General features: G+C 41.7%; 1 protein-coding gene across 1 annotated transcript in view; it reads left to right on the forward strand.

The window, feature by feature from the left end:
• Positions 1-25,383, forward strand: part of ALK (ALK receptor tyrosine kinase) — a 564,868-nt gene that overhangs the window by 157,605 nt on the left and 381,880 nt on the right. Inside the window, exon 2 of the mRNA XM_083434390.1 lies at positions 13,882-14,001. Coding sequence (XP_083290516.1) covers positions 13,882-14,001 — 120 coding nt within the window. The remainder of the gene's footprint in view (positions 1-13,881; positions 14,002-25,383) is intronic.

Genomic DNA, 25,383 nt, shown 5'->3' on the forward strand with positions numbered 1-25,383 from the left:
AGAGCTGTAAGTGTCAATGAAACCAAATAAGAATATTTGACAAGGGGCAGAATAACACCTAGTAGAGTAGCCCTGAAAATAATCCCCAATGCACTCTGCTGGAGGGAAGAAGAACCATTTTGTGCTCCAGATTCTGCCCCATTCCCATCAACCTCCAGCAGCATTACCAATGTTAAGAAATGATGAGATGTGTTGCCCAAGAAAATCTGGGGGGCACTAGGTTCCCCACCTCTGTTTTACATGATTGTGCACACACATGTTGCACACGGTGAGGTGTTGCCTTTATGGCATCACTACACAGGAGTCTTTTCCACATCTAAGGTTGGCAGAGATATGCAAGAAAGAAAGAAAAGGACCATAGGTACAGTCAAAACCATATGAATTATGAGCACAGCATGATGTCAACACCAGCCTCACGGTTACCTTAACCGGGCAGGTATTTGGTTGAGATGCCAGGTATAAGAAGTATGAGAATTGGATAAATGAGTGAGGCTGTCTAATCCCCTAAGAAAGCCCAGTGCAGAGATTTATCTTTGGAGAGCCACAAAGATGGGTTGGCAGCAGCAGCCTGCAAGCTGAGGAAAAGGAATGTTGTGGCCTGCATTTTGTAGTGTATCTAAGAGAGATCTCCCAATATTTCCTATCTCTCTCCTCTAAACCCCCTTTTTCAGTTTGAAAACAAAATGATGAGGTACTGTAATTTTCTCGTCTACAGCTTCCATTTGCAGTCAGTTCCGAGGTGCCTATCTGTGTGAAGATAAGAGCTTTTCATGTTTTACTCAGGTGTTTTATGGCCTTCATTTCAGGAACACTTACAAAACTTTCATGAGAAATGCTCCTATGTATTTAAATTTCCTACGGTTGTAGCCAGAGATGATATCCTTTACCTTAAGCAAAGCAGAAATATTGCAGTGAAAACAGACAACATAAGCACACTGGCATCCTTCCCAGTCAAGGGAATATGAACAAGGTTTTATTGTTACTGCCAAGACAGCTGGATTTTAGATGGAAATAGTAATCTCATTCTTTGGCTGTTTCTAGGGGTAATACAGCTTTCCTGCTAACAAATGCCCAGTATTCTTTCTGCATTAGAAACATCTTGTGAGTTCATTATCTTTGTGCCAAGGTATTTCTCAGCCCCAAACCCTAATGACTCTAATAAATGGCAATACACACAAAAGGCAAGAAATTCAAAAGTACAGTACCCTACAGCTATCATAATTTGTTTCCATTGTGCATATATAATGGAACTTCGGAGCATTCTGTGGCATTAGCTTTAATGGTCTGAATGTTTTCAGTTTTTAGAAATTAAACAGGTTGCAGATAGCATTCCTGACATGCTTTCTTAATCACGTAGCCCCTGCAGTAAGTAGACTTGGTAGCTGGATCATTCACAGTGGCAACAATGGCTCGTTAAGCTGACCATTAGGCAGCTACTTCAGACTTCTGGAATATGTCCCACTCATCTGCCAGGATGGGGATTGTAATAAAGCCACTGCGACAAGGAGAGTTGCAAGGACATTTTGGCTGTTTAAACTTGGCCAGAGAAAAAGGAAAGAGATTTGAGTTTTGTACCTACGAGATGTAGAGATGGTCACCAGCTTCAAAAGAGGATTAGCTACCAATGGCTTCTAGTTATGATGACTATGCAATACTTTGAGCATCAGAGGAACTATGCTGCTGAATGCCGGTTGCTAGAGAACATAAAAAGGGAAGTTCTATTGTGCTCATATCCTGCTTGCAGACTTCCCATAAGCATCTAGCTGGCCACTGTGGGAATAGAATGCTGGACCAGTTATGTCTGATGCAAGGAAGCACTCCTCACCACTGAGGGCACAATGGCCTTGCGTGACACTGCTGCAACCAGAGAAACTCTAAGCTTCAAGGGAAGTTCAACTCCATGCACAACAGGCTGCATAACTAATTCCTGGGAATGGGAACCAATCACCCCCAGCACCTCTGCTTTGTTAGGATTCCGCCTCAGTGTATTGGTCCCATCCAGCCTGTTATTAAATCCAAGCACCAGTTCAGCACTTGCATAACCTCACCTGACTCAAAGGACAATGAGGAATAGAGCTGAGTGTCATTAATATATTGATGGCCTATTACTTCATATCCTCTGCTACAAGAAGCAGCCAGCTTCTGATCTCAGAAGTCAAAGGACATGAGGGACAAGATGGAATCTTGTGGGACGTCACAGCACGAGTGCTATGAAGCCAAACAGAAGACACCCAACACCCTTTTCTGAAACCAATCCTATCAAAGTGCCCCCAACTCTCACCTCACCAAGCTGGTCCAGCAAGATTCCATGGTCAATGCTACCAAACGTCACCGAGATAAAGAAAGAAATGCAAGGGTTAAGAATTCAGGTAGCTGGCAGAGAGTCCATCAAGGACAGTATCCACATCTTTGGGCTGCGTTGACTGAAACCATTCCCAAGCAAAATGACTAGGTGATATTCTGGACACCTCCACTGGATCTGTATCACCATCACTATCCGCATCAAGTTCAGAAGGCATATGGGCAACTTTATCCTCACAGCGCCTTTCAAATTTGTCTTCCAGGGGTTTCCAAGGGTTCCACCCAGAGCACCCTTTCCTGTGTCTGTTCTTAAAAACTCATTCACCACCCAAAAAAAAAGCTCTGCTGGACAGCTCCCTGAGCATTCAGTGGTGGCAGAAAAGTGAGCTTGCTTTGCTGCCATCATTGCCAAAAAGTAGAAGCAAAAATGTTTCCTTGCTTGAGTTAAGTCATAAAAAAAGGTAAAGGTACCCCTGCCTGTACGGGCCAGTCGTGTCTGACTCTAGGGTTGTGCGCCCATCTCACTTAAGAGGCCGGGGGCCAGTGCTGTCCGGAGACACTTCCGGGTCACGTGGCCAGCTTGACGAAGCTGCTCTGGTGAGCCGGCACCAGCGCAGCACACGGAAACGCTGTTTACCTTCCCGCTATAAAGCGGTACCTATTTATCTACTTGCCACTTGGTTTTAGCCATCACCCTACTTGCTTCATAGCCCACAGCTCTACAGGAAACCAGGGAGCTGACCAGGCTGTGCGTTGCAGGACAGGGCACTTGCGAGTGATCATATCAAACTTCTCCACTGTCAGATGGCTGTTGCGGTTGCTCAAGAGTAACCAGGCAGGACTCCAAACCTGTGTTTTACAGGTTTTATTTTGGTGCAAACTATTTACAATGAAGAGCTCCAAAGCTCATGCCTGGCTCAATCGCTAGTTGAATCCGGGAGTGGTCTTTTTTTGGACCTCCCGCAACGTAAGAGTTTCATTACCCCAAACCTTCTCCTTTCCTCTTTGTGCCTTAGGCTACTGCACAGGATGGGTGATGGCAAGGGCGTGTTTCCCTCCTGTACAGCTTGCCCAGGAGCGGTGTTAAGGCTCCCACCAGCATCCGCTGGTCCTTGCACCTCTTCCCCACTAGAGGAGGGGCTTTCCTCCTCTCCGGAAGAGGAACTGCTTCGCAAGATTTTCGGAGGCTCCCTGTAACACAACTGCCCTTCTATTCCTCGCCTCTGAGCCGATGGCAGTTCCCTGACATCCACATTTACCATATCTGTATTAACACATAAATATTCCCTCAGCCCAAGGCATTCATGGCGTACATTATGAACATGTGCATGTGCTCACTGTATCCATGCTCTTTTGGCAGAGTCATTGCAAAACTGTTTCTGAGTTTTAAGTTTAACTTTCCCATAGTGCTTCATCCCTCCCAATCCTCCTCTAGCATCTAAAAGTGAAAACAGAAAAAGTACCACTGCATTCCCCCTTGTGTGTATTGGGTCGAAAGAGCTATCACAACATTGCTTATCATGCTGATTCCAGCCGCTGTCCGTAACAAGTCCCACCTCTTAAAGTGATGATGATAATAATTAACAATAGTGCATTAATCTCCCTGGAGTTTCCCATGTCCTGCATCCTGTGTGGCTCCCTTGTACATAACCACCTGGGCTGCTTTGCAGATGTAATTGTTAAAGCACACTCAAGAGTGTTGTAGTAAATAGAAAGCTCATGGATTTCTGGAATACTGTCTGATACCTTTTTGCGATTACAATTCCACAACAAAGAACGAGACATATGTTGGAATCAATCCAGCAAGCATGGCTTCTGGGTAAGTTCCACATGCCTGGAATCCATAGGGGCCCACCATTGCAGTGCCTGATGGGCTGCATTCATTGTTGATTGTAAAAAGATGTGCACTATTTTGACATGGGGGTAGGATGAGCTATTTTGACTTTGGAGATTTAAAAAACACACCATAAGAGCACGGAATACATTGCATCTGAGGAAGAAAACAAAAGAGACAAAAACAGCATCAATCTATATATCCACAGGGAGACAATGAGTAGTGCAATAAAAAAACCCTCTTTCCTAATAAACTGACTCAGACCAGGCCTGAAGTTTCTGAAATCCCCCTTTTGGATCTGTGCTGGAGCAGAGCTAATAAAAGAAAACATCTCTCTCATATATGAAATAAATATATATGGTGGTCATTTTAAACTTTCTACTAAGTTTAATGGGCCTACTGAAGGATTTTTTAAAAGTTCAGATTTGTTTTGATCTGCTGTGCACAAATATATATATATAGAGAGAGAGAGAGAGAGAGAGAGAGTTCATGCCTGATACATTTTTGTTCTGATTTCTGAAGGTCCCATGGCTGCTTTTCTTTTGCATCGGCAGCCATCATATTTCCTGGAAGCCTGGAACTCTTTCACCTCTCAGCTGCTTATTCTCCAATGGAAACATCACTGAGAGCCAAAACACATGATATGGGAAGTATGAGGTGCAATTTTGGGGATTGTACAATTCAAACTGTAGATTAATGGCAGCTGTGGGAATAATCTATATTTTTGAAAACCCTCCCAGCATTAATAATAATAATAATAATAATAATAATAATAATAATAATAATAACAACAACAACAATTAAGTGTAGCCACTTATACATCATCAGATAGGATAAAGATTTGCATGAGTTGTTGTTGTTGTTGTTGTTATTGTTTTTGTTGTTTTATACCCCACCCTTCCTCCAAAGGAACCAAGGGCTGCTTACTTTTTTCACACATGCTTTTTGTTTGTATGGATGCAAATTTAGAAATAATGGATGGAATTCAATGTCATTCCAAGGCAATTGTTCCATCAACCCAAGCATTTCGGCTCGCTGGGTGGAATTACCTTTTCCTTCCCCTCCCATGCACTGATCCTCCAGAACCTATGGGGGAAGCCCTGTTCCGCAAGTGGGTGACCTTGCACAGTGCTCCCGCTGACAGAACAGGCTAGTTGAATCTGCCCAATTTTGTTAATTCAGATATAAATGCAATATATCTTGCCATAGTGGGGGGAATGTTGACCATTGTGCCTGCTCATTCTGCTGCCCAGGTGTTAATTGTTGATGGAGAACTTCAGTGTCCAAGTACTCTCTTCTTAAATCCTATGCTGTGCAACATCTCAAACTAGATTAGCATTATGGTGCCAGGATGAGCAGGTAAATCCTTTAGACCTGTATCATTTTCCCATTTTAAATGGTGACCCCAGATCCTATTCCTATCCCCCCTTGGGGGAAAACATGCATCTATGGTTATTTTCCCTCCATAGGGCAAATAGTAATGTCTCTGGGGGAGAGTTAGACTGGAGAAAGGCGTGGGGAGGAAATAGTTATGCACTTTTACAACATTTCCACAGTACTGATACTATCCGATGCTTTCAGTTCCCTCCTCCATTTTTAAAGGAAACTAAAAGCAGATTCAAAGCCTTTAATCTGGATTTTCTATAGTCATCTGTAATGAAAATATCAAGCTGACATTGGTGGGAATGTAGATTTGGCTGTCTCTTCCATGTAGTAGCTGGCATTATTAACAACATTAGCACAGCACAAATGGTGAAAAAGAGGATCAAAGGTGTTTCATGCTCCCTTATGTGAAGTCCAGGCTTTGGCAGGAACTGGGGTTTGGGCAAGTGGAATACTAAAGCATTTACAAGCTGTTAGAATTTATGTTTAATTCTCTTGGGGGTCTGGAGGGGAGAGCATGCTCCTAAGCATTATGAGGCCTAACGAAATAATTTTTCAGGCTGATCATAGTCAGCCAACAGTGTCAGTCACTGTAAATGTTTCCAAAAGTACATTCCATTCAAGCCTCAAGAAACATCTTGGCATCTACTACCACCTACTAATTGCTACCTGTATTCCTCCTTCTCGGCAAGAGTTCGGTACAGATTTTCTGACACCTAGAATACTGTTTATTTGCACTCATCAAGCTTTCAGAGTGTGACATAAAATCATTGTAACGTAATACATTATTTAACATGTTTTCCAACTGGAAAAGATGAAGTGATGGGTTGTCACTGAGCATTTTGGAAAAGGAAAAGAGAATATTTGGTCTGAGGCTATGCACCCTGCTAGGACAGTGGGCAAAGCCAAACTAGTACAGGAATCAACCAAACTAAAGGAAAATCCAACACTTTTCTGCCCCATTTATTTCAACACAGCAGAATTAAGCATGCTTTTTACCCCTCTCATTGAAATAAGTGGGGGGAAATGTGGCTGAATTGTGACTTTCCATTGGGAGTTAAGACCAATTCGTAGACAAGGCCAACCATGTAGCCAGCTTGTTTGTCAGGTGACTATTGAGATGGATGAGCTCTCCCAAGCTCCACTCAGATTAACTTAGAAATGACCCAAGGTCTTCAGGGGGTAAAGAGTAGAAAAAGCATGGAACATATTGGGGAGCCAGTCTGAAACTTGTAAAACTGACACACATATACACACACCCTGCAAAATTTGCAGGGAGATATATAAAGAGGTTCATATAAGATAAGAGTACCAATGGCTACTAGACATGATGGTCATGTATGGCCAGTTGGAGAGTGGTGTTGTGCTCATCTTATGCTTGTGGGGCTTTCCATGGGCGTCCGTGGAAATATCTATAAGCATTGCAGAGGGTTGGACTGGGTGAACCTTGGGATACCTTCCAACTCTACAGTTCTATGATTCTGTGATCTGGTTGGCCACTGTGACAACACAGTGATGGACTAAATGGGTCTGAACCAACAGCAAGGCTCTTCTTTTGGCTGCAGGGACAGGAGAAACTAGGCTGGGAAAGAGAAGTACATCCCCCATCATGCTCTATGTGTCTCCACAAGGGTCTGTCTCCTTCCTGTGCTCACAGGAGACTTTGAGAACATACCATACATGGGTATGCATGCAAAGGATCAGAGAGTGAGCTAATACTGGGCTTGCAGTAGGTGTATTTCTAGTGTCTGTTCTCATGGTCTGCTGAATGCAGTTCTGTCCCTCACCATGCATATTACATCACTCCACATTGACTATCAGAGAAGGGTCCGAGTGTTGATACAGGCGTTTATTTGCTGCATACACAGAGATGCACGCTTACTGTAAAATGGGCTCATAGTCATTAGTTCTCAGCAAGTAGTGACAAAATGGAGCACAAGGCAGGAAAAAGTAAAATAGCAAGCCAGGAATACAGTGGTACCTTGGGTTACATACGCTTCAGGTTACAGACTCCGCTAACCCAGAAATAGTGCTTCAGGTTAAGAACTTTGCTTCAGGATGAGAACAGAAATTGTGCTTCGGTGGCGCGGCGGCAGCAGGAGGCCCCATTAGCTAAAGTGCTGCTTCAGGTTAAGAACAGTTTCAGGTTAAGAACAGACCTCCGGAACGAATTAAGTACTTAACCTGAGGTACCACTGTAGCCTGTTCCTCCCTCCTGGATTAGACCTTTCTCCTTTAAGCAAGCTATTTCGGAAGTAACTGGGCTGTTGCTTAATCAGGGCCTTATGAAAACTGCTTCTGAGAAGGAATCTATGGATTTGGCATAGCAGGTCTAGCCAAGGAGATGGGCCTGAGTCGTACCAAAATCACAGTGGAGCTAAATTAAATATGGCCCATAGGGTGTTTGTAAGGAAATAATTAGAGGCTCTCATTTTTTGTTCCAAAGGCAGAAACTCTGTACCCCTGACCTACTTAGACTCTTGTAATTGAGCTTTTTGAAGTATACTTGTAAGAGTTCTGCTTTCTGCATCCATTCTTAGAGTCGCTCGTGTGGAAAATGAATAAAGAGGCCCTGAATTACTACCACGATGAATTCCTGGCTTTTATTCAAACAACTGTTTGAGAGTAATTTTGCAATATATCCCCCAAGCTCAGTATGTAACCGAGTGGAATTTGACCTACAATCTTGAAACTACAATTCTATTATGGCACTTTAGAGCTTTGAAAAATGCCTGCTTCCTTGGTATCCTACCTGGCAGAAACCCATTACCCAAAGGATGAACCTGCAGCAGTGCCTAGAAATAAGGTGAAGTTTTGCTCTGGCCAAATTTGCTGTTTTACAAAAGTTTTGTTCTTGGTCTTCAATAGTTGGGAATAGGCATCCTCCCGAATACAATTTTTCAAAATGCTGTCTACACGTTCTCTAAACTTGCAGAACAAGCAAACAAAAATACTTTGTTCATAAGTGTGGCTTGACTGTGAGGTTCGCCATCGGCTGCTATTGTTATCTCTGATCCACACCTTCGTTTCCTCTCAGACTCCAGCAGGTGGCCTTGGAGAAGGAACATTCTCTGAGCTTCAGCTCTCATAATGCAATATGAGGTGAATAACACTGACCCACCTTACAGGGTTGTTGTAAGAAATACCAAGATAATTTAAGTGATCACTTTGTACACTAAAGCATTATTACTTAAAGTATTTTTGCTATTCTCCAGAGCGCCAAGGATACTCATAATACTCATGATACTCCTGCTCCCGCTAATAATTTATTTTTATACCCCGTCAATCTGACCAGGTTGCCCCAGTCACTCTGGGCACCTTCCAGCAGAAATGTTGTTGTTGCTGCTGCTGTTTATTGAATTTATATACTGCCCTATACTGGAGGTCTCAGGGTGCTTCGCAGATTAAAAACAAACTATAAAACCACAAAATACAAGAAGCAACAACAACATCAGACATTAAAAGCTTCCTGAAACCAGGCTGCCTTCAAATGTTTCCAAAAATGTATATAGTTTAACTCTTTGACATCTGCCTGGAGGGCATTCCACAGGGAGGATATGACTACCAAAAAAAGGCTTCTGCCTGGTTCCCTGAAGTTTAACTTCTCGTAGTGAGGGAACTGCCAGAAGGCCTTCAGTGCTGGACTCACTGTCTGGGCTGAACAATGTGGGTGGAGTCACATTGAGGTATACAGGGCAGAAGCCATGTAGGGCTTTTAAAGTCAACACCAACACTTTGAATTGTGCTTGGAAACATACTGGGAGCTAATGTTGATCTTCTAGGACCAGTGTTATGTAGTCTCAGTGGCTGCTCCCAGTCACCAGTCTAGCAGCTACATTCTGGATAAATTGCTTTTCATATCCAGGGACTCAACATGCTATGCTGTTTTTTATCTTGATCATACAAACAGCTAAGGCAGTTCTTAGAGTGCAGTAGTAACATAATCTTGCAGTATAGTACATTTTCTACTAGAAAACTTCATGTGTGTATGTTCACCTGTATGTAAATACAATAGCACATCCAGAACCTTATCATTCATTTCATTGGGACTTCCCAGTGACCTTTTGTTTTGATATAGAAAAATGTTTTGAGCTCTGACCTGCAGCATATAATAAAGTGTCTCCACATTTCAAAATCTGCAAGAGTTTGCTTCTATGGTCATTGGTGTTGAGGATCAAACCCTTTAAATTGTTTCAGTATCTGTGCATCTAGTGAATTTAGTGTTTGAGATAAGACCAAGAGCATCACAGTAACTTAGAATGGGACCTTGACTGTGACTGCCCCTTTTTCTGCATTCCTGTCGAGATAGGACAGGTACCCACTACCTGCATTTTCTGGAAACAATGGGAGTTGGTGGGTTGCTAGCAGTAACCACCACTGAATTTTTTCGAAACATGATCTTATATGGCCTCCTTCTTTGACAGTATTCATTTGAAAAGTTTCATCATATTCTAGGCACCCATTCATGTGAATATGCAAAAGGCTTTAACAATAGGTTTGAATTATTTAAATGTTCTGCATTCCCAAACCCCTGTCATTCAGGGCAGCTTTGCATCCCCTGAAGTTTTATCATTTACTCACAGAAATATCCCCATGTTGATGGTGGTGGCATGGGGATCTGTGCTCCAAAGGCACTTGCATTCTTGAGGAAAATGCAAATTGCTTGCACATTTAGAATTCAGGATTAGGCCTCATCAGTAAATCTTAGACCGCAGGCCAAGGCAAACCAGTGCACCATAAGGAGACTGCTGTTGTGCTGTGAGAAATGATTTTTTTTCCTTTTGAAAATGAAGGCATCTGAGTGCTCAAAGTACATAGGCCTTCAGAGGAGCTTTTGCCCACTGCATCTCTGCACAGTTTTGTGCTCAGGCTTTGCTTCTGTCCCCATCATTCCCTGCTGGGGCTAGGCAGCTCTACCACATCTTTGCACTAGATGTGATGAGGTAACATAAAGACGTTCAGTGCAAGGATACAGCATGATTAGCTTCCCATGAAGCAGACATGCTCAGAACTCTCCCAGAAACATGGGTAGGTTTCTTTTACTCTGTACACTAAACCTTTTGAGCCAGAAGAGTGAAAATTGCCTTCCTTCAGAAAGTTTGGGAAACTCTGACCTGAATTAATTGTCTTGTGGTCAGCAGCAGGGGTTGGGACTCGTCAAAGCTCCTTGACCTGGCCCAGTGCCCCAAACTGACCAGAGATGTTACAAGGACCTCCCATTTCTTAGCATGAAGAACTCTGAAAAAACATAGCAGTGGCTTTTTCATACTCAATTTAGCCACTCTGGCATTGTAGCTCATTTGGAAGGGGACAAATGAAGTGGGCTGTGATGAGGGGGAGGAGAAAAGGAGCTGCAGTTGGATGGTGGCGTAACAGCTAAAGGACACAGATAATTCTGCAGGCAATCCTGTATTACACATCCCTTGCTTATATGTTGCATCATATAAGCATACCAATGAAAGGTTTCTCTCAAGTCCAGAGTAATAGTACTAGTCTCTGAGTATCTGAGAGCAGTATTTGGCTCTAAGTTGTCCTTTAGGCAGGGATGTCAAAAATGGCCATAGTTATTAAAGCAGAATTTAAATGAAAAAGCTTGGAGAGGTTCAGCATGCCTTGTCTTCATGGTTTAATGTGCCCTGCCAAACTCCTGGCTACTAAAATTTGAGCCGTCAGCCTCCCATTGTAATTCATTCATTTATTTAAAAGGTTAGTATGGCTGCAGAAAAGTGATAAAGTACCTTAAACCAGGGAGCCAGGAAGGGTAGTTGCATGTTCCAACCAGAGTTAAAGTTCCTCAGTATATTTTGACTTTGAGTCCTGAATCTCCAGAGGATACACAATGAGGGGGGAAAGGGAAAGCATTTTCCCAACATCAGACTATCCAGAAAAATATTTTTCATTAGATTATTTTGGGAGCACTCAGAGGCATTTTCTTTTAGTCTTGTGGGACTATTGCAATGAAGCCCTGGAATATCTGGGAGTAATATTGTCATGTAATCTTCATGAAGTTTGTTATTTGCTGTGACGGTTGCCATTCCTAGTTGCAAACGACTTCTGCACATTCCCCCCCCCCCCATGCTTACGGGCCATTATGGCTCTTGCCTGGCTACTTGAACAGTAGGATAATGTTTTAATATAATATTTTAACCTTTCCTGGATCAAGGAATTAGAGGGGCTTAGACATCATACAGCCTAACCCTGCCCATAAACTCACAACCACATTATCTGAAATTTATAAGATGTAACAAAAACTAATCAATATGAAACTGTGCCCCTATGCTGCATTCCACTGAGGTCTGTTCTAGGTGGCTGTCTAGTTGGCTTAATGATAACACAGCCCATGGGTGTTTGGGGAAGAATTGCTGCTGGTTGGGCTTCTGAGTCCATGCTATCACTGTACCTCTCTGTGTTATGACAGCTTGCCTGCTTTCTAGGCAGAAAGAGCAGCAAGGTTTAGCACTGGAAGTGAGGTGGGGTGTGGGAGTTTTGGGTTTGCCATGTGGTTGGCTGGCATTGCTGTACATGGCATTGTGTGTATATATATACCTGGTTTTCTGGCAGGTAAGGGGCGTATGTGTACATTGGTGGCTGACTGAACCAATATTAAGGCAGAGCAGTTTCGATAGGGGTCATTCCAAGCACAGAGAACAGCTTAGCAGGAGACACAAGAGATTAGAAGTGAAAGACCAAAATACAATTTTATGTTGAATTGTTCTGATGGCAGACTGCTGCAATTTTCCTCATGAAGCCAATAGGAGTTATGTGAGAATGTGAGGACTAGCCTTCTGTTGCAATCAGGCTGGTTTTCTACCAGTTTCAATTTCCTACTTACACATGAAAAGAAAAAATTAAGCTGTCAAACACAAGCTACTAAAATGTAGGAGCTAAGAGTAAAAGGCCTCCATGACATGGCCTGCTTTCTGTGCCCCTGTTTTCTGTTGAGTTTACCTGCTTCCCTGATCAGAGCAGCAGAAGTGCTAATCTCACACTTTCAGAATCATGCTGGCCTGGCAGGTGTTTGGAGTGGATAGAGATGAAAATATACCATCGTAGCTGATGTGGGGTCATTGGGACATGATAATCCCCAAAGGCTTATACCGAACATTCTAATTTGTGACACTGAAATTCAGCAGGGTGTGAAGGTACCTGCTCTATGAGCCAACTCTCCAGAGGCTAAAAATAAAGTAACAAGTGAGAAATGCTCCGAGGTCAGACCTCATGCCAAGAATCTGCTACTTCAGCCAGATGATATTGCCTGCAGTTCTGTGCTGGAGTTAGTTTTCCTTCCCCATGGAAAGAAAAAAAGTAAATATTACTTTTAACTTTACAGTCCTGGCTGTGGATGGCGATGGAACGGAGGAATATTATTTCATACTCTGGCAATTATATTTTGCAAATCTGGGCTTCCAGCATTTTACCTATTAGTTCAAGTCAGTGGTTAACAGTGGGAATTATATTTGCCACTAAACATCTGCGCAGATGTGTGTGTGTTATGTGACTTGTCTTGATTGCTGTGTCTCACTTTCCTACCATGAACAGGTGCCTGTACATCAGCACTCATGTATATTTCAGCCTTTATCATATTGAGAGCCATACGCTTGGATTGCATGTCTGTTCTATGATGATAGCCTTCATAGCAGGATAGAGAATAAAGCCCTTACAGCAAACCCTTCCCTAGGATGTGGTGATGAGAGCACCCAACTAAAGAATTTTGAAAACAATTTCACAACACCATAGGCATGGATGAAAGTCATCATGAAAAACATGCCCACTTCACTTTGACTCAGCTCTGATTTTAACCCACCATAGCAATTGCGAGTACAGAATCATAGGTTGACATTTTCTCTGGTTAGATATGGTTTCCATTTCACATCCTAGATTGGTGAAAAGTTTGTGCTTCTAATTAAACTTGTATTTACAAAGCTGACCAGGTTTCAAACAATTGTAATTGCTCTGTTCCAACAAGCATGACTTCCCTCTAATTCACTTCTGGGAAGGTTTCATATGGGAGGAAGCTGGCAACTACGGCCCAGTGTGCCTGGGGTGTCTTTGATTTTATGTGCACCACTGAACAGTTGGGGCATTGCTGTCAGTTTTGACAGCACTGCTCATCCCTCTCCCGACAGGTGATCAGCAGTAATTTGGTCTTGCATGTAGCACTGAATGTGTAGTTAACGGTTGCATATCAGTTTCTCTGAACTGCTACTATTGGGTAATGTTGGTTGATTGCTATTCATCCTCACTTGCAAGGATAATTTTAAATAGATGTACTAAACAGAATGGGTTTTTTTCTAGTTGGCATGTGCTATTCTTATATTAATATATCAAATTTTTGCATCATGATCTCTTTCTTTTATTGGTAGGTGTCAACATTCCAGAATCTCCAACAAATATTCCTCCACGTTCTTTGGATTTTACTGCTTGGAATTTGTCCTGGGTCATGAGAGATTCCTACCCTTCCTTTGTTCCCAGAGGGCGGCACTGTAAGTACATCCATCTTACATTCCCAGTAATTTGGAAATGATCCGATGTTAAAATAAATGGCCACCTAGATAAGTTTTCAAAGATGGTGTTTCCTAAAATAATGCCACATCATAAATGATTTCAGGTGATCATCCAGTGTTCTGTTAACTTAAAGATGAGCTCACACCTTAGTGTATTCATTTGATAACCTTGTTAATCACTCATATGAAAAACCACCATTTTATTTGTTTGTTTGTAGAATTTATTAGCAACAGATTTTTGGCATGGTAACATACAGAAATTATGCATTACAACATTAACAGTTTCAAGTAACACATAGCCCTAATGATAAACAAATAAGTTTAATATGTTTTAAAAACTTTTTTTAAAATACACAAAAATAGTAGCATGAAAATAGCTGCTTCAAATGAGTTAGTAACCGAGGTAGTTTGTTAAAAATGCCTTGACAAATAGAAGAGTCTTAACATCCAGCAAAAGACAAGTAGTGACTCTACCTGGAAATCATCTTTCAAAAAGATATCCCACAAAATGCCCTACTCTGAGCACTACTGATTTCAGCTGGCAAACAGATAAATGAACAAGGGTTCACTTGCAATTCTTTAGGCACAGGGAGGTTTATATGGGTGAAAGTGGTCATATGTTATTCCTGCACTGTAGGGGGTTGCACTAGATGTACCTTCTGACTCTACAATTCCACGATGAGTCGTTTTGTACCATTTCTTCCATAACCCCAAACCAGTTCCAAAAATGGGAGCCCCATTGTGAGAAGATTAACCTTATCATCATATACTAACAATCATCCATCAGTGCCCAACCTGAGTTTGTATGCATTGAGAAAAGGGGTAATGTTAGCAAAACACACACTCTGACCTGCTGTGCTACTGAATACATCCTTCCTTGTTTTGCTTTAGATCAGGATGGACAATTTCTGACCTTTTATATATTGCTGGTCTACAAGTCCCTGTTGGAGATTCATTCTCCGTGTCTGCAGTCATGGGATTGTTGTCTATCACATGATGGCGTATGTTTTCATTCCACAGTGTGGGAAGTGGTGGAGACAGGATGTTTTGATGTTACTGTGTTCCATGAAGTAGGACTATTGTCCTTTGTTCTTTTTCTCTTTGCTGTCTGATGAGAAAGAGGAAGGAGCTAAGCCAGAATGTTCCAAGTGTATTATATGTAAATAAACGTAGATTAGCCAAATGCTGAGCTACTGAGTTCTGTTACGCAAAATGTGAATACTCTGCGGATCCCTGAGTGTGCTAATGCCTTTTGGCATTAGTTGCTATGATGTTTGGGCAGAGGAAAGCTTTTGAAGCTCCCAAATGATCAACCAGGAGGGAGAGAACATGCCAGCTGGGCATGTGTCTCTGCCTGGGTCCTACACGAGAGTAAGACACTCCTAACAGTCCCATCGTACCTGACCACTCATCGTGCTGGCTGGGAGTTGGGAGTCTAACAGCATCTGGAGGGTCACAGGTTCCCCTTTGCTGATTTATACGGTATTTAATTTCACTGCAGTTTCTTCTTGGGAGAATTATTACTGCAATACAATATTAGTACATTGTAGAAGGAATACTAGGTTTCAAAAAAAGAAAAAATGGAGGGGGGCGCACTTTTGACAGTTTATATCAAATTAGGCCATGGCAAGATCCCCAGGATTTATAGTGTGGAAAAACATGACATAGCCAAAGTATAAACCAACACAGTGGTTTTCTGCTTTTGTCACTAAATTGTGAATTGTGAATCTGAATTGTACCATTAGACTGATTCTGAGAGGACATTTGGGCTACCAGCATTCAGCAGTGGGAATGATGTGTTCTAAACCAATGTCTTTCTGGCTCACTGTTCTGTGAAGTTTCCTGGCTTCCCATATAGCAATATTGGAAATGGACATTTCACATAATTGTTCCCTTCAGAATTTTCATTAGTCTTCACTGCCTTAAAAAGAATCTTATTTTGTATTATTTTTTGTTGATAGTGAGCCATTTTGGAAACTTGTTGTTAGATGGAAAGGTGGGATAAATATATATAGAGAGAACAACCTTTTCATCCCTAGCTACTACTGTAAGTATATGTAGCTGAAACAATCCCATATCCTACCTCCGATTCCCTCCCCTTCCTTTGTTACTTTTAAAATGTCTGTTATTAGACTGTAAGATCCTTAGGGAAGGGGACTCTCAAAGTACCATATTGAAGGCCTTACAGTATATTCATAAAAAAAAACTAAAATACCGAATGTTGGAAACTACCTTAAGATGTTTGCAAAGGGTGGTATGAAAGCATTTTAAATCAATAAAAATTAAAACAAATATATCTTGTGTTAGGACAGGCAACCCTAATGAACAGCCTATTCAAATGGCAATATAGCTAGGTCTGTTTGTGGGTTGGGTACCACTTGTCTGTGTTTAAAGGAAGGGCCATAGCTCAGTGGCTGAGCATCTGCTTTGCACGTAGAAAGCCTTAGGTTCAATCCCTGGCAACTCTTGGTGGAACTGGGAGAGACCCCTGCCTGAAATCCCAATCAGTGTAGACAACACAGAGCAGATGCACCAGTTGCCTGGCTCTGTACAAGGCAGCATCCTTGGTTCCTGCACTGACATAATTGTAATGGACAAAGCAGGAGAAATTGCAGACACTTCAAATGGTATTATGATGATGTAATTATTGCAAAACTTGCCATCACTGATTTGTTGAAAACACCAGTCTGGTAGCCAACTGCAAAAGGGCATGTGAGTCACTGGCGCCATCTTTTAACTGATGTTTGGCGTCTGACTTCACTATGGAGTCAGTATGGACTTTATTATAATGGTTTCTTTCAGAGTAATATGGGTCCTGCATAGGCATTCTTGCAGTCCTCGTGGCTTCCGGAAAGGCTATATTCAGCATTCCTTTTGGAAGATGAAGGAGGATGAATCTACTGCCAGCCTCTTGTGGGAACAGATGAGGTGGAAAAAGGCTAATAAGATTTACTCACCCCAAGCCTCTAATTATCTGCTTGAGGAAAAAGTTTGACCTACGTGTGTGAAGGCATCACATATTTCTCTAAATTTATGTCTTAGCCTTTTATGTTGTACAGTACACATTTGTTCAAATGGCAGAGAATATCTGCTCCCTGCTTTTGTATCCACCTGAACAATGAGAACCCTCTAGTTTCGTCTTAGACTAACAGATTTTTCTTCTTCTTGTGCCTTCTAATATATTAATCATTTCATCCAGCAGAAAACATTCGGTTCAGAAGTTTAAATAAAGTTTAAACCCTAACATAACTCCATTTGTTGTATTAGCATGTACATAAATGAATATTGCCCCATTAATGCACACACATTGCCATTTTGCAGATTTTAAAACTGAGCTAAAGTGCGGCTAAACTATTTGTTTAAGGCCTTTCAAACCTCACAGGCCTCTTTTTCTAAAGATCTCTCCACTCCCATATAAGGAATGAATAAATCATTTCCTAACAGTTCACAGCCTTGTTGCCTGATTAAGATTACAAGTGTGTGTTAATAAAAACTTCTATTAAAACTTTGTTTGCCTAATAGTCTGATGGGACCCTTCTAATTAAGTGACTGGCACTGCTGAAGTGAGGAAATATTAGTCTTCTTAATTATTTTTTTCCTTGTTCTGTTAATTGATTGAAAGCTGAAATAAATTATTTTTATAGTATTCCCCCTCCCCTGCAATACACACCCACCCACACATACACAGAGGAGAAGGGAAACGTTGAATGCTTGAGTCTTGACTGCTTTTCTAAAACTGCATATTATAGTCACAAGAGAAAGTCACCAGCTTCTTTGAAACTGCAGCAGGAATGATATAGTAACAGGTGTTTAGGCACTCCTCACTGTTTATTGTTAATACCACCTGTTTCCATTAGTGGATGAATAACTGATGTTGATTACTGGTCATGTCAGTCAGAACACAGCTTCTTTATTCAGTATCACCTTCCTTCTAATGCCAGACTTGAACCTACAGAAGCATATCAGTTTAGAAGTTAAAAGGAAGAAGGAGCAGGAAAGAGCTATGAGTTCCAGAATCTGAATGGTGAGAATGATTGAGCCATCAAACACTGAGAATGTCAAGGGCAAGGATGGAGGGTTGAGAGAACTAGCCTGTTTGAGCCCCATAGATGTTATAGAAACCTACAGGGAGGATAGCTTTTATTTTATTTATTTAAATAATTTTTATTTTCCCCCCACGCCCACCCAGAGCAGTTTACAGAAAGTTTTTTTTTAAAAAAATCTTCCTTTGAGGTTTCAGGAAGAGAGGGGGAAAAATCTTTACCATTTCAGAAGTGTACCCCAGCCCAGCAGCCAGTGTGGTGTAGTGGTTAAGAGCAGTAGATTCGTAATCTGGTGAACCGGGTTCGCGTCTCCGCTCTTCCACATGCAGCTGCTGGGTGACCTTGGGCCAGTCACACTTCTCTGAAGTCTCTCAGCCTCACTCACCTCACAGAGTGTTTGTTGTGGGGGAGGAAGGGAAAAGGAGATTGTTAGCTGCTTTGAGACTCCTCAGGGTAGTGATAAAGTGGGATATCAAATCCAAATTCGTCGTCTTCTTCTGGGGGTACTTAAGGGCACGCAGTACACTTTTTTTCTAGAAGAAAAGCACTGTTTTAAAGTGTGGCACTTACTGTAACAACTTCATGGTGACCACTAGCACTTTTTTCTAGACAAAAAGCACTGCCAGTAGAAATATAGGGCTAGGCACATAACTTGCCTGTAAGTCAGAGCTTTCTAAACTGTGTGTTGCGGCAGTGTGCAAGTGTGTGGCACAAATACTCCCTGGGCTGTAAAGGGGTTAGTTTGACCTCCGGTGTGCTAGTAAAACTGAATTACTGTGTCACAAAATGTTGCATGTCTAAAAGGTGTGTCACCAACATGAAAAGGCTGGGAAAACTCTGCTGCAAGTATATTAAGATGTGATGGCATCATCTGGACTGACCAAACTGCGCCGTTCCCCAAGATTACAACGGATGCACTTTGTTTTACTCAAGGCAAAGCAACATATAGTCAGTAAGTTTTCCACTATTGCCTACCCCTTCTTTCAAAGCCAATCCAAATTCCATCGAGGTCATTAAAGGCACTCAATTAATTTCAGTTGGCTTACGACCAGGTTCCCAGTTCTTAGAATGATTTCCTCACTGGCCTGTTGCACTTACTCCCTCTCATATTGGCAAGTGCTTGAGATCTTGAAGCCAAGAGCTTCTTAAACATTCTCTCAGTATTGACTTAGTGTTGCAGCTCCAGTTTCCATTGCTGATAGTACTCTAACTTGAGGCTTACATGATGCTCAGCACCCAGCCTTGTATTTTACTTCTTGGCTCAGCTGAGGTAATTATTAATCCACTCTGCTGTGAAATTATTCATAAAATGATAAATGATGCAATGCTATGCCAGTGCTTAGTATAGCTAAGACAAATTGACCATTCCATATATATGATCCAAGTTCAGGTATCTACATGTGGACCAATGCCCAGTACTGAGAAACCTTTTGAGAAGATTGTGAAATTTGTTTCTTTCTGAATGCATCCGCCACTTTTCTCATATCTCTGTCCTGCAACTGCGGTGAACTTTGCATTGCATGACACGGGTTAACCTTATCACTCAATTTGATTTGTTTTTAGAATGCGTTACTATTAATTTACCATTGCCGTTTATTGTGGTTTATCTGCTGTTTTTAATTGATATTGTATTTGTTTGTTTGTCATTTTTATTTATTAAATTTATATACCGCCGTATAAGGTAAAGGTAAAGGACCCCTAGACGGTTAAGTCCAGTCAAAGCTGACTCTCATCTCGCTTTTGAGGCTCTCATCTCGCTTTCAGGCCGAGGGAGCCAGTGTTTGTCCATAGACAGCTTTCCGGGTCATGTGGCCAGCATGACTAAACTGCTCATGACTAAACCGTGACGGAAACCAGAGCACACGGAAACACCAGTTACCTTCCTGCCACAGCAGTACCTATTTATCTACTTGCACTGACATGCTTTCAAATTGCTAGGTTGGCAGGAGCTGGGACAGAGCAACAGGAGCTCACTCCGTTGCGGGGATTCGAACCTCCGACCTTCCAACTGGCAAGCCCAAGCGGCTCATAGATCTAAGGGCAGTTCACAACATCTGATATCCCATCCTACCTTCAAAGAGCCTAAGAAGGAACACATGAGAATAGCACAGTTTATCCTTATCCTTAAAAGTTCATCCTTTTTTTAAAAAAAGGTTCATCTGAGAGCTAGTGCCTGGCTTAGCTGATTCAGTGACTGTACTCTCATGCCCTCCTGTACTCACTGAGGCAAACAGAAGCAGTAATCCCTTTCCTGCTCTTTTAGGCCTGTAGCCAATATCCACTCTAGTACATGTAGGAATGGTTGAGCGACTCAATATTTTTGAATTCCTATAGGTACTGAATTGATCTACATATCACAGACTAATGTGCAGATAGTTATCCGCCAGCTTCTGTACTTCTCAAACATTCTGATATAGTTCTCAGCTAAAGGGAAAGTATCAACGTGCATTTTAAAAAAAGGTATATTTGGAAGCAATGTGTTTAGAGAAGCATATTTTGAGAGAAAATATGCAAATAACTGAATTTACATGTGGATTTAAAAAGAAAATTGCAAGTTAAGGAAGGAACAGGATGGAGTAGACTCACTGTGAACCCACGCAAAAGTGACACACACCAGCAAACTGCCTTATATCAAATTAGGGCATTGGTCCATCAAAGCCGGCACTGACTGACAGCAGTTTTCCAGGATTTCAGACGTGTTCATCTCATGTGCTCAGACAACCCAGACCTTCGAATTTTCAGTTAACACCCAAAAGATTGAGTGCAGGTTTTTTAAAGGCTGAGCTCCTCTTTAGACTTCAAGGCTGTTTTCCTCCACAATAGCTATCGAGCATCTTCCATTGCAGCTTTACAGATCTATAGAATTAAAGCTGAACTCTGGAACTCCCTGCCACAAAAAAAAAAAAAATTATTGTGGCAAAGAATTCAGCCATTTTTAAATAAAGGTTAGATATCCATAGAAAATGATGTCAGTAATTGGCAGCTGATTATTCTAATCTCCACTTTCATCTGTCACTATTTGATTTCATTTCACTGATTTTTTTTTACTGACTTTGCCCTTGCACTACCACTTTGTGACCAGTGAACCTAAGTAATTTTTAGCCTTCTCAAATGTACTCTGGATCAGAATTCCTGATCTCGATTAGAATGTGATTCTAGGATGAAAAAGAACCCTGGCCAAAGATGCACCAGGCCACAGGTGTTTTATTTGGACTAGTTTAGCAATGTCTCAATGAAAAGCAAAGACACAGAATTACAGAATTGTACAGTTGGAAGGGACTCCAAGAGTCATCTAGTCCAACCCCCTACAATGCAGGAATTCCAATTAAATTTAAATCCTAAGTAGCCATTTGTGAAAACCTCTGGTTCCAGTATATATTAGAGCCAAGGCAAATTAACCCCTCTACCTGAAAGGGACTAGGAAGAGATTGCCCCATCTCCATTCCTAGTGAATCTTCAGATGCATCTCTGAATTCTTTGCTGCATGCAGCTCCCACCCCAGGATTACTCCTTGACTCCAAGAGCAAACATACCAATTATCCCACACTGAAATCAATGCTAGAAGTTGGATCACCCTTCCCAGATGTGTGTGGATGCCTGCCTTCCCATTCTAGGTCTCTGAAGATACATTCAATTACCAGAATGGGAAGAGTCAGGGAGCAGGATGCACCTCTGATACCACCTTCATGCACCTTCTTAGGGAGGTGGGAGAGGTTTTGTCAAAAGGCAAAGAGGGAAGCTTTCAAACTGGCTTTGCTTTTGAAATTAGTAACTGGAAAATCAATATGTCACTTCCCTGTCATGAATTAAAAGCTTATGGGCATTATAAATTAAGTATATAGAGGTTAGCCAGTGTTAATAGAGGTCCCCAGGGCTCACCAAACAGTACTTCTCCCAAGAAAGCAATTTAAACACTGTCTCCTCCCTAATGCATATCCTTGAATATTTATTTAGCAGGACTTACTGTAGTAAAAATGTCTCAGCATTGTCCATACTGCTTGTACTTACGCAAGTATTTGTGGATTACACTTGCCCAGGCCAGTGTGAATTATAGGCCTAGCTTTGCTCCTTGCAGTAGTGAACATGGGCTATATATTGAAAGGGAGTATATGAATTCCCCTGGAATGGGAGCATGAGGTTGATCATGGGTCACATGCTTGTGGTTTCCCAGCAAACTCTTCATACCCCAGAACAGCCAATAAAAATGCAAATGAAATGAAATCACTGTCTGATACTTGGAGTCTAGACATGCTGACCAAACAGCATGCCAGAACATGGGCACATCAGTATGCTCAGAGGCCTGTCCATTCAAAACACCACAGAACTAAAGTGTCAGATCTTGGCATTTGATTAGGTCAGAAGGATTAGATCAGTGGTTTTAGCCAAGTACTATAGACCCCTGGTTTTTCAAAAGTCAAACCATGGACCCCTACTTTTGAAAATAGTGGTATCTCTATGGTAGTTTTTGTTATGTGAATGGAGCCACATTGCCTTCCAACATGTCACATGATTTGTGCAAGAGCATGGTTCCCCAAAATGTATGTTTTTTGGGTGCTGCAATCTTGTGTGAGAGCACAGGCCCCCCTCAAAGGGGATGTCCTGGACAGTTGATGGGCAAGTACCACGGACCCCTGGGTGGGTTATGCAGACCCCCTGGGATCTGCAGACCACTAATTAGGAACCACTGGACTAGATGATTTGAGCTTTGTGTGTGTCATTTCTCATTCTGTGCTATGCACCCATTTCTCTTTTAAGAGATTCGCCTTTTCTCTCCCCTGCACAGTATTAACCATGGCAGTAGAGTCCTGAACATGTTTAATAAATTCCACAGACCTCAACATTTTTTGTTCTTGAGTTTTGGGGTGGGTGGGTGTTTTTTGTTTTGTTAATGCATTTTGTGTTCTCATTTTGTATTTCTATGCTGTGAATCATCCTGTGATCTCAGATGAAGAGTGGTACATTTAATTAATCAATCAAACAAACAAACAAACAAACAAACAAACAAACAACAAGGTTTACACCTTAGACTTATGCTAAGGATTGCAGCCTCAGTTTGATATAGAGATATATTCATTTCTGAAGAACAACTCTAATGAAGATTTCTGATGAATTGTGCTGGTAGACAGTTTGTGATAAATTGTCTCTTTTTTGTAGTTTCCTAAACTTTTGGTGTCTTTGTCAAAAGACTTGAAAAGGAAAGCCTTCTGTTTTAGTGTAAATGGAGAATCTGGATTTGTGATTCACCGGACCGTAGCAATTCCTCCCAAGGCTTTACGATCTGTGGATTTCATACAGCTGCTGCATAAACATATACTGATATAAATCTTTTGGAAATCTCACTGCACAAAGCTACTGAGTATGCACTGTAGCTACTTCCTAAAATTCCATATCTAGTCATGTCTTTTAGAGGTGGCATAAAAAGGAAAACTCTCCTGGTTTTTCTATTAAATTTAATTACTTTCCCTTACATATTTTCTTTCCCCAGCTTGGAGGAAAAGGTGGCTTTTATTTAAACATGAACAGCTTCAAAAGGCTGAGTGCACCTCGCACCACACCCAAGCTAAATAGCAAGTATTTTGTATACACTGAAACAGGACGTTGTGGTGTTGCATTAGAAATGTTCCTCAACTTGTATAAATAGTAATTCTAATTATGAACAACTCACCACTCACAAGTGCTAAAAGAAATCATATGTTTTCTACAGTACATTTTTGTGACTGCAAACTAAAAAATGGTAGGAGCAAAAGAATGGGCAGCTTACAAACGAGGTTATATACAGTATGTATAATGTGCACTTTGGCTGAATTGGGTTCCTAATCTTAGCTTCATCTGAGCTTTTAATTAAGAGCGTACCTTTAAGCTACATAAAGTAAATACAGTGCCTTTCAAAGGAAAATGTGTCCTTTTTGAAATCCCTTTCAAAGTTCTATGTATTGAGGACAGACCAGACCAGGAATATGGAGTATTAATCTTACGAGAATAATGAGATACTATGTACCAGACATTAGGCAGTAGTGATTTTGTCATTCCTTCTTTTGATTTTCCAGTATAGACCCGAACATTAATTGAAAGCACTGTCGAGAAAGACTAACATGACCAAATTAAAGCCTGTCTTACTGCAGCCTGCCTAGAAACATCAATTTTATGGATACCAAGTACAACTTAAGTCCCTGTTATTTTTATAAGAAGCCAATTGAGGCTTCTCTGCTGGGGAGAATAACATATGCATGTGCAGGGGTGGCAATTTTCATTGGGTGTGGAATGAGTTTGAACCTCTTCTTCCCCTGTGGAATGGCCTTGATGGGGGTAGGAAGAGAAGCTAGTGCCCTCCCCAACAGCTGCTATTTAAACAGGTTTAGTAGGTGGTTGTTAAGAGTGGAATGGATGGTCCCTGAACAAACACTTTCCCTTTTATGAACCTGTCTGCTTACTAAGATATTTTCATGAGGCCCTCCTGGTTGTGTCACAGTCTGCTGAAGTCATGCAACGATCTAGATCAGCCATAGGCAAACTCGGGCCCTCCAGATGTTTTGGGACTACACCTCCCACCATCCCTGACCACTGGTCCTGTTGGCTAGGGATGATGGGAGTTATAGTCCCAAAACATCTGGATGGCCAAGTTTGCCTATGCCTGATCTAGAGGAGGGCCTTTTATGTGGCAGCCAACTTGGGAAACAGTCTCCCCTCAGCCCAAAATCTGTTGAAAAGGACCGCTGCTTATGTGTATTTTAAGGTAAAATATAAATTAATATGGTGGGTGGCTGCAGTCTCACCAGCACTATGTTTTGTGACTGGCCAGCCTATAGACACATTTTAAAAAAAAACAAATCGGGGGAGTCGGGGAAGGGCAGGAGATCTGTGGCCTGGAACAAAAGATCTGGGTCCCTGCCCCTCCCCAGGGTATTCCCTAACACTGCTCCTTTCTTTCCATGCTTCATTGCCTCTCTACTCATCTCCTTTCAAACTATCAGCCTAGCTGCTTTGTTACCTGCTGACTCACTTATTTTTTGGGCTCATTTACCTGCTTAGCTTCACCTCCTCCCAGTTCCTAGAATCATAGAGCTGGAAGGGACCCTGAGGTAACCCAAAAGCAGGACCGTCCACATGCTGGTTGCTACATATCACAGACTAAGGAGACAGTCAAATGTGAGCATGACACCATAGCTTAGGGCATAAGAAGTAATTCTGATATTAAGGAAAACCTAGCCCACACTGTTAGAAACTGTGTAGACTGAATGTGTGTGCGTGTGTGTGCGCGTGCAGGATTGTACCTACTTTCCTTAGTTGTGACTTATGGGTGTCTGTCAGTTCTGTGTGC

The sequence above is a fragment of the Podarcis tiliguerta genome (assembly GCF_965153285.1).
Source record: "Podarcis tiliguerta genome assembly, chromosome: 3".
Lineage (NCBI taxonomy): Eukaryota > Metazoa > Chordata > Lepidosauria > Squamata > Lacertidae > Podarcis > Podarcis tiliguerta.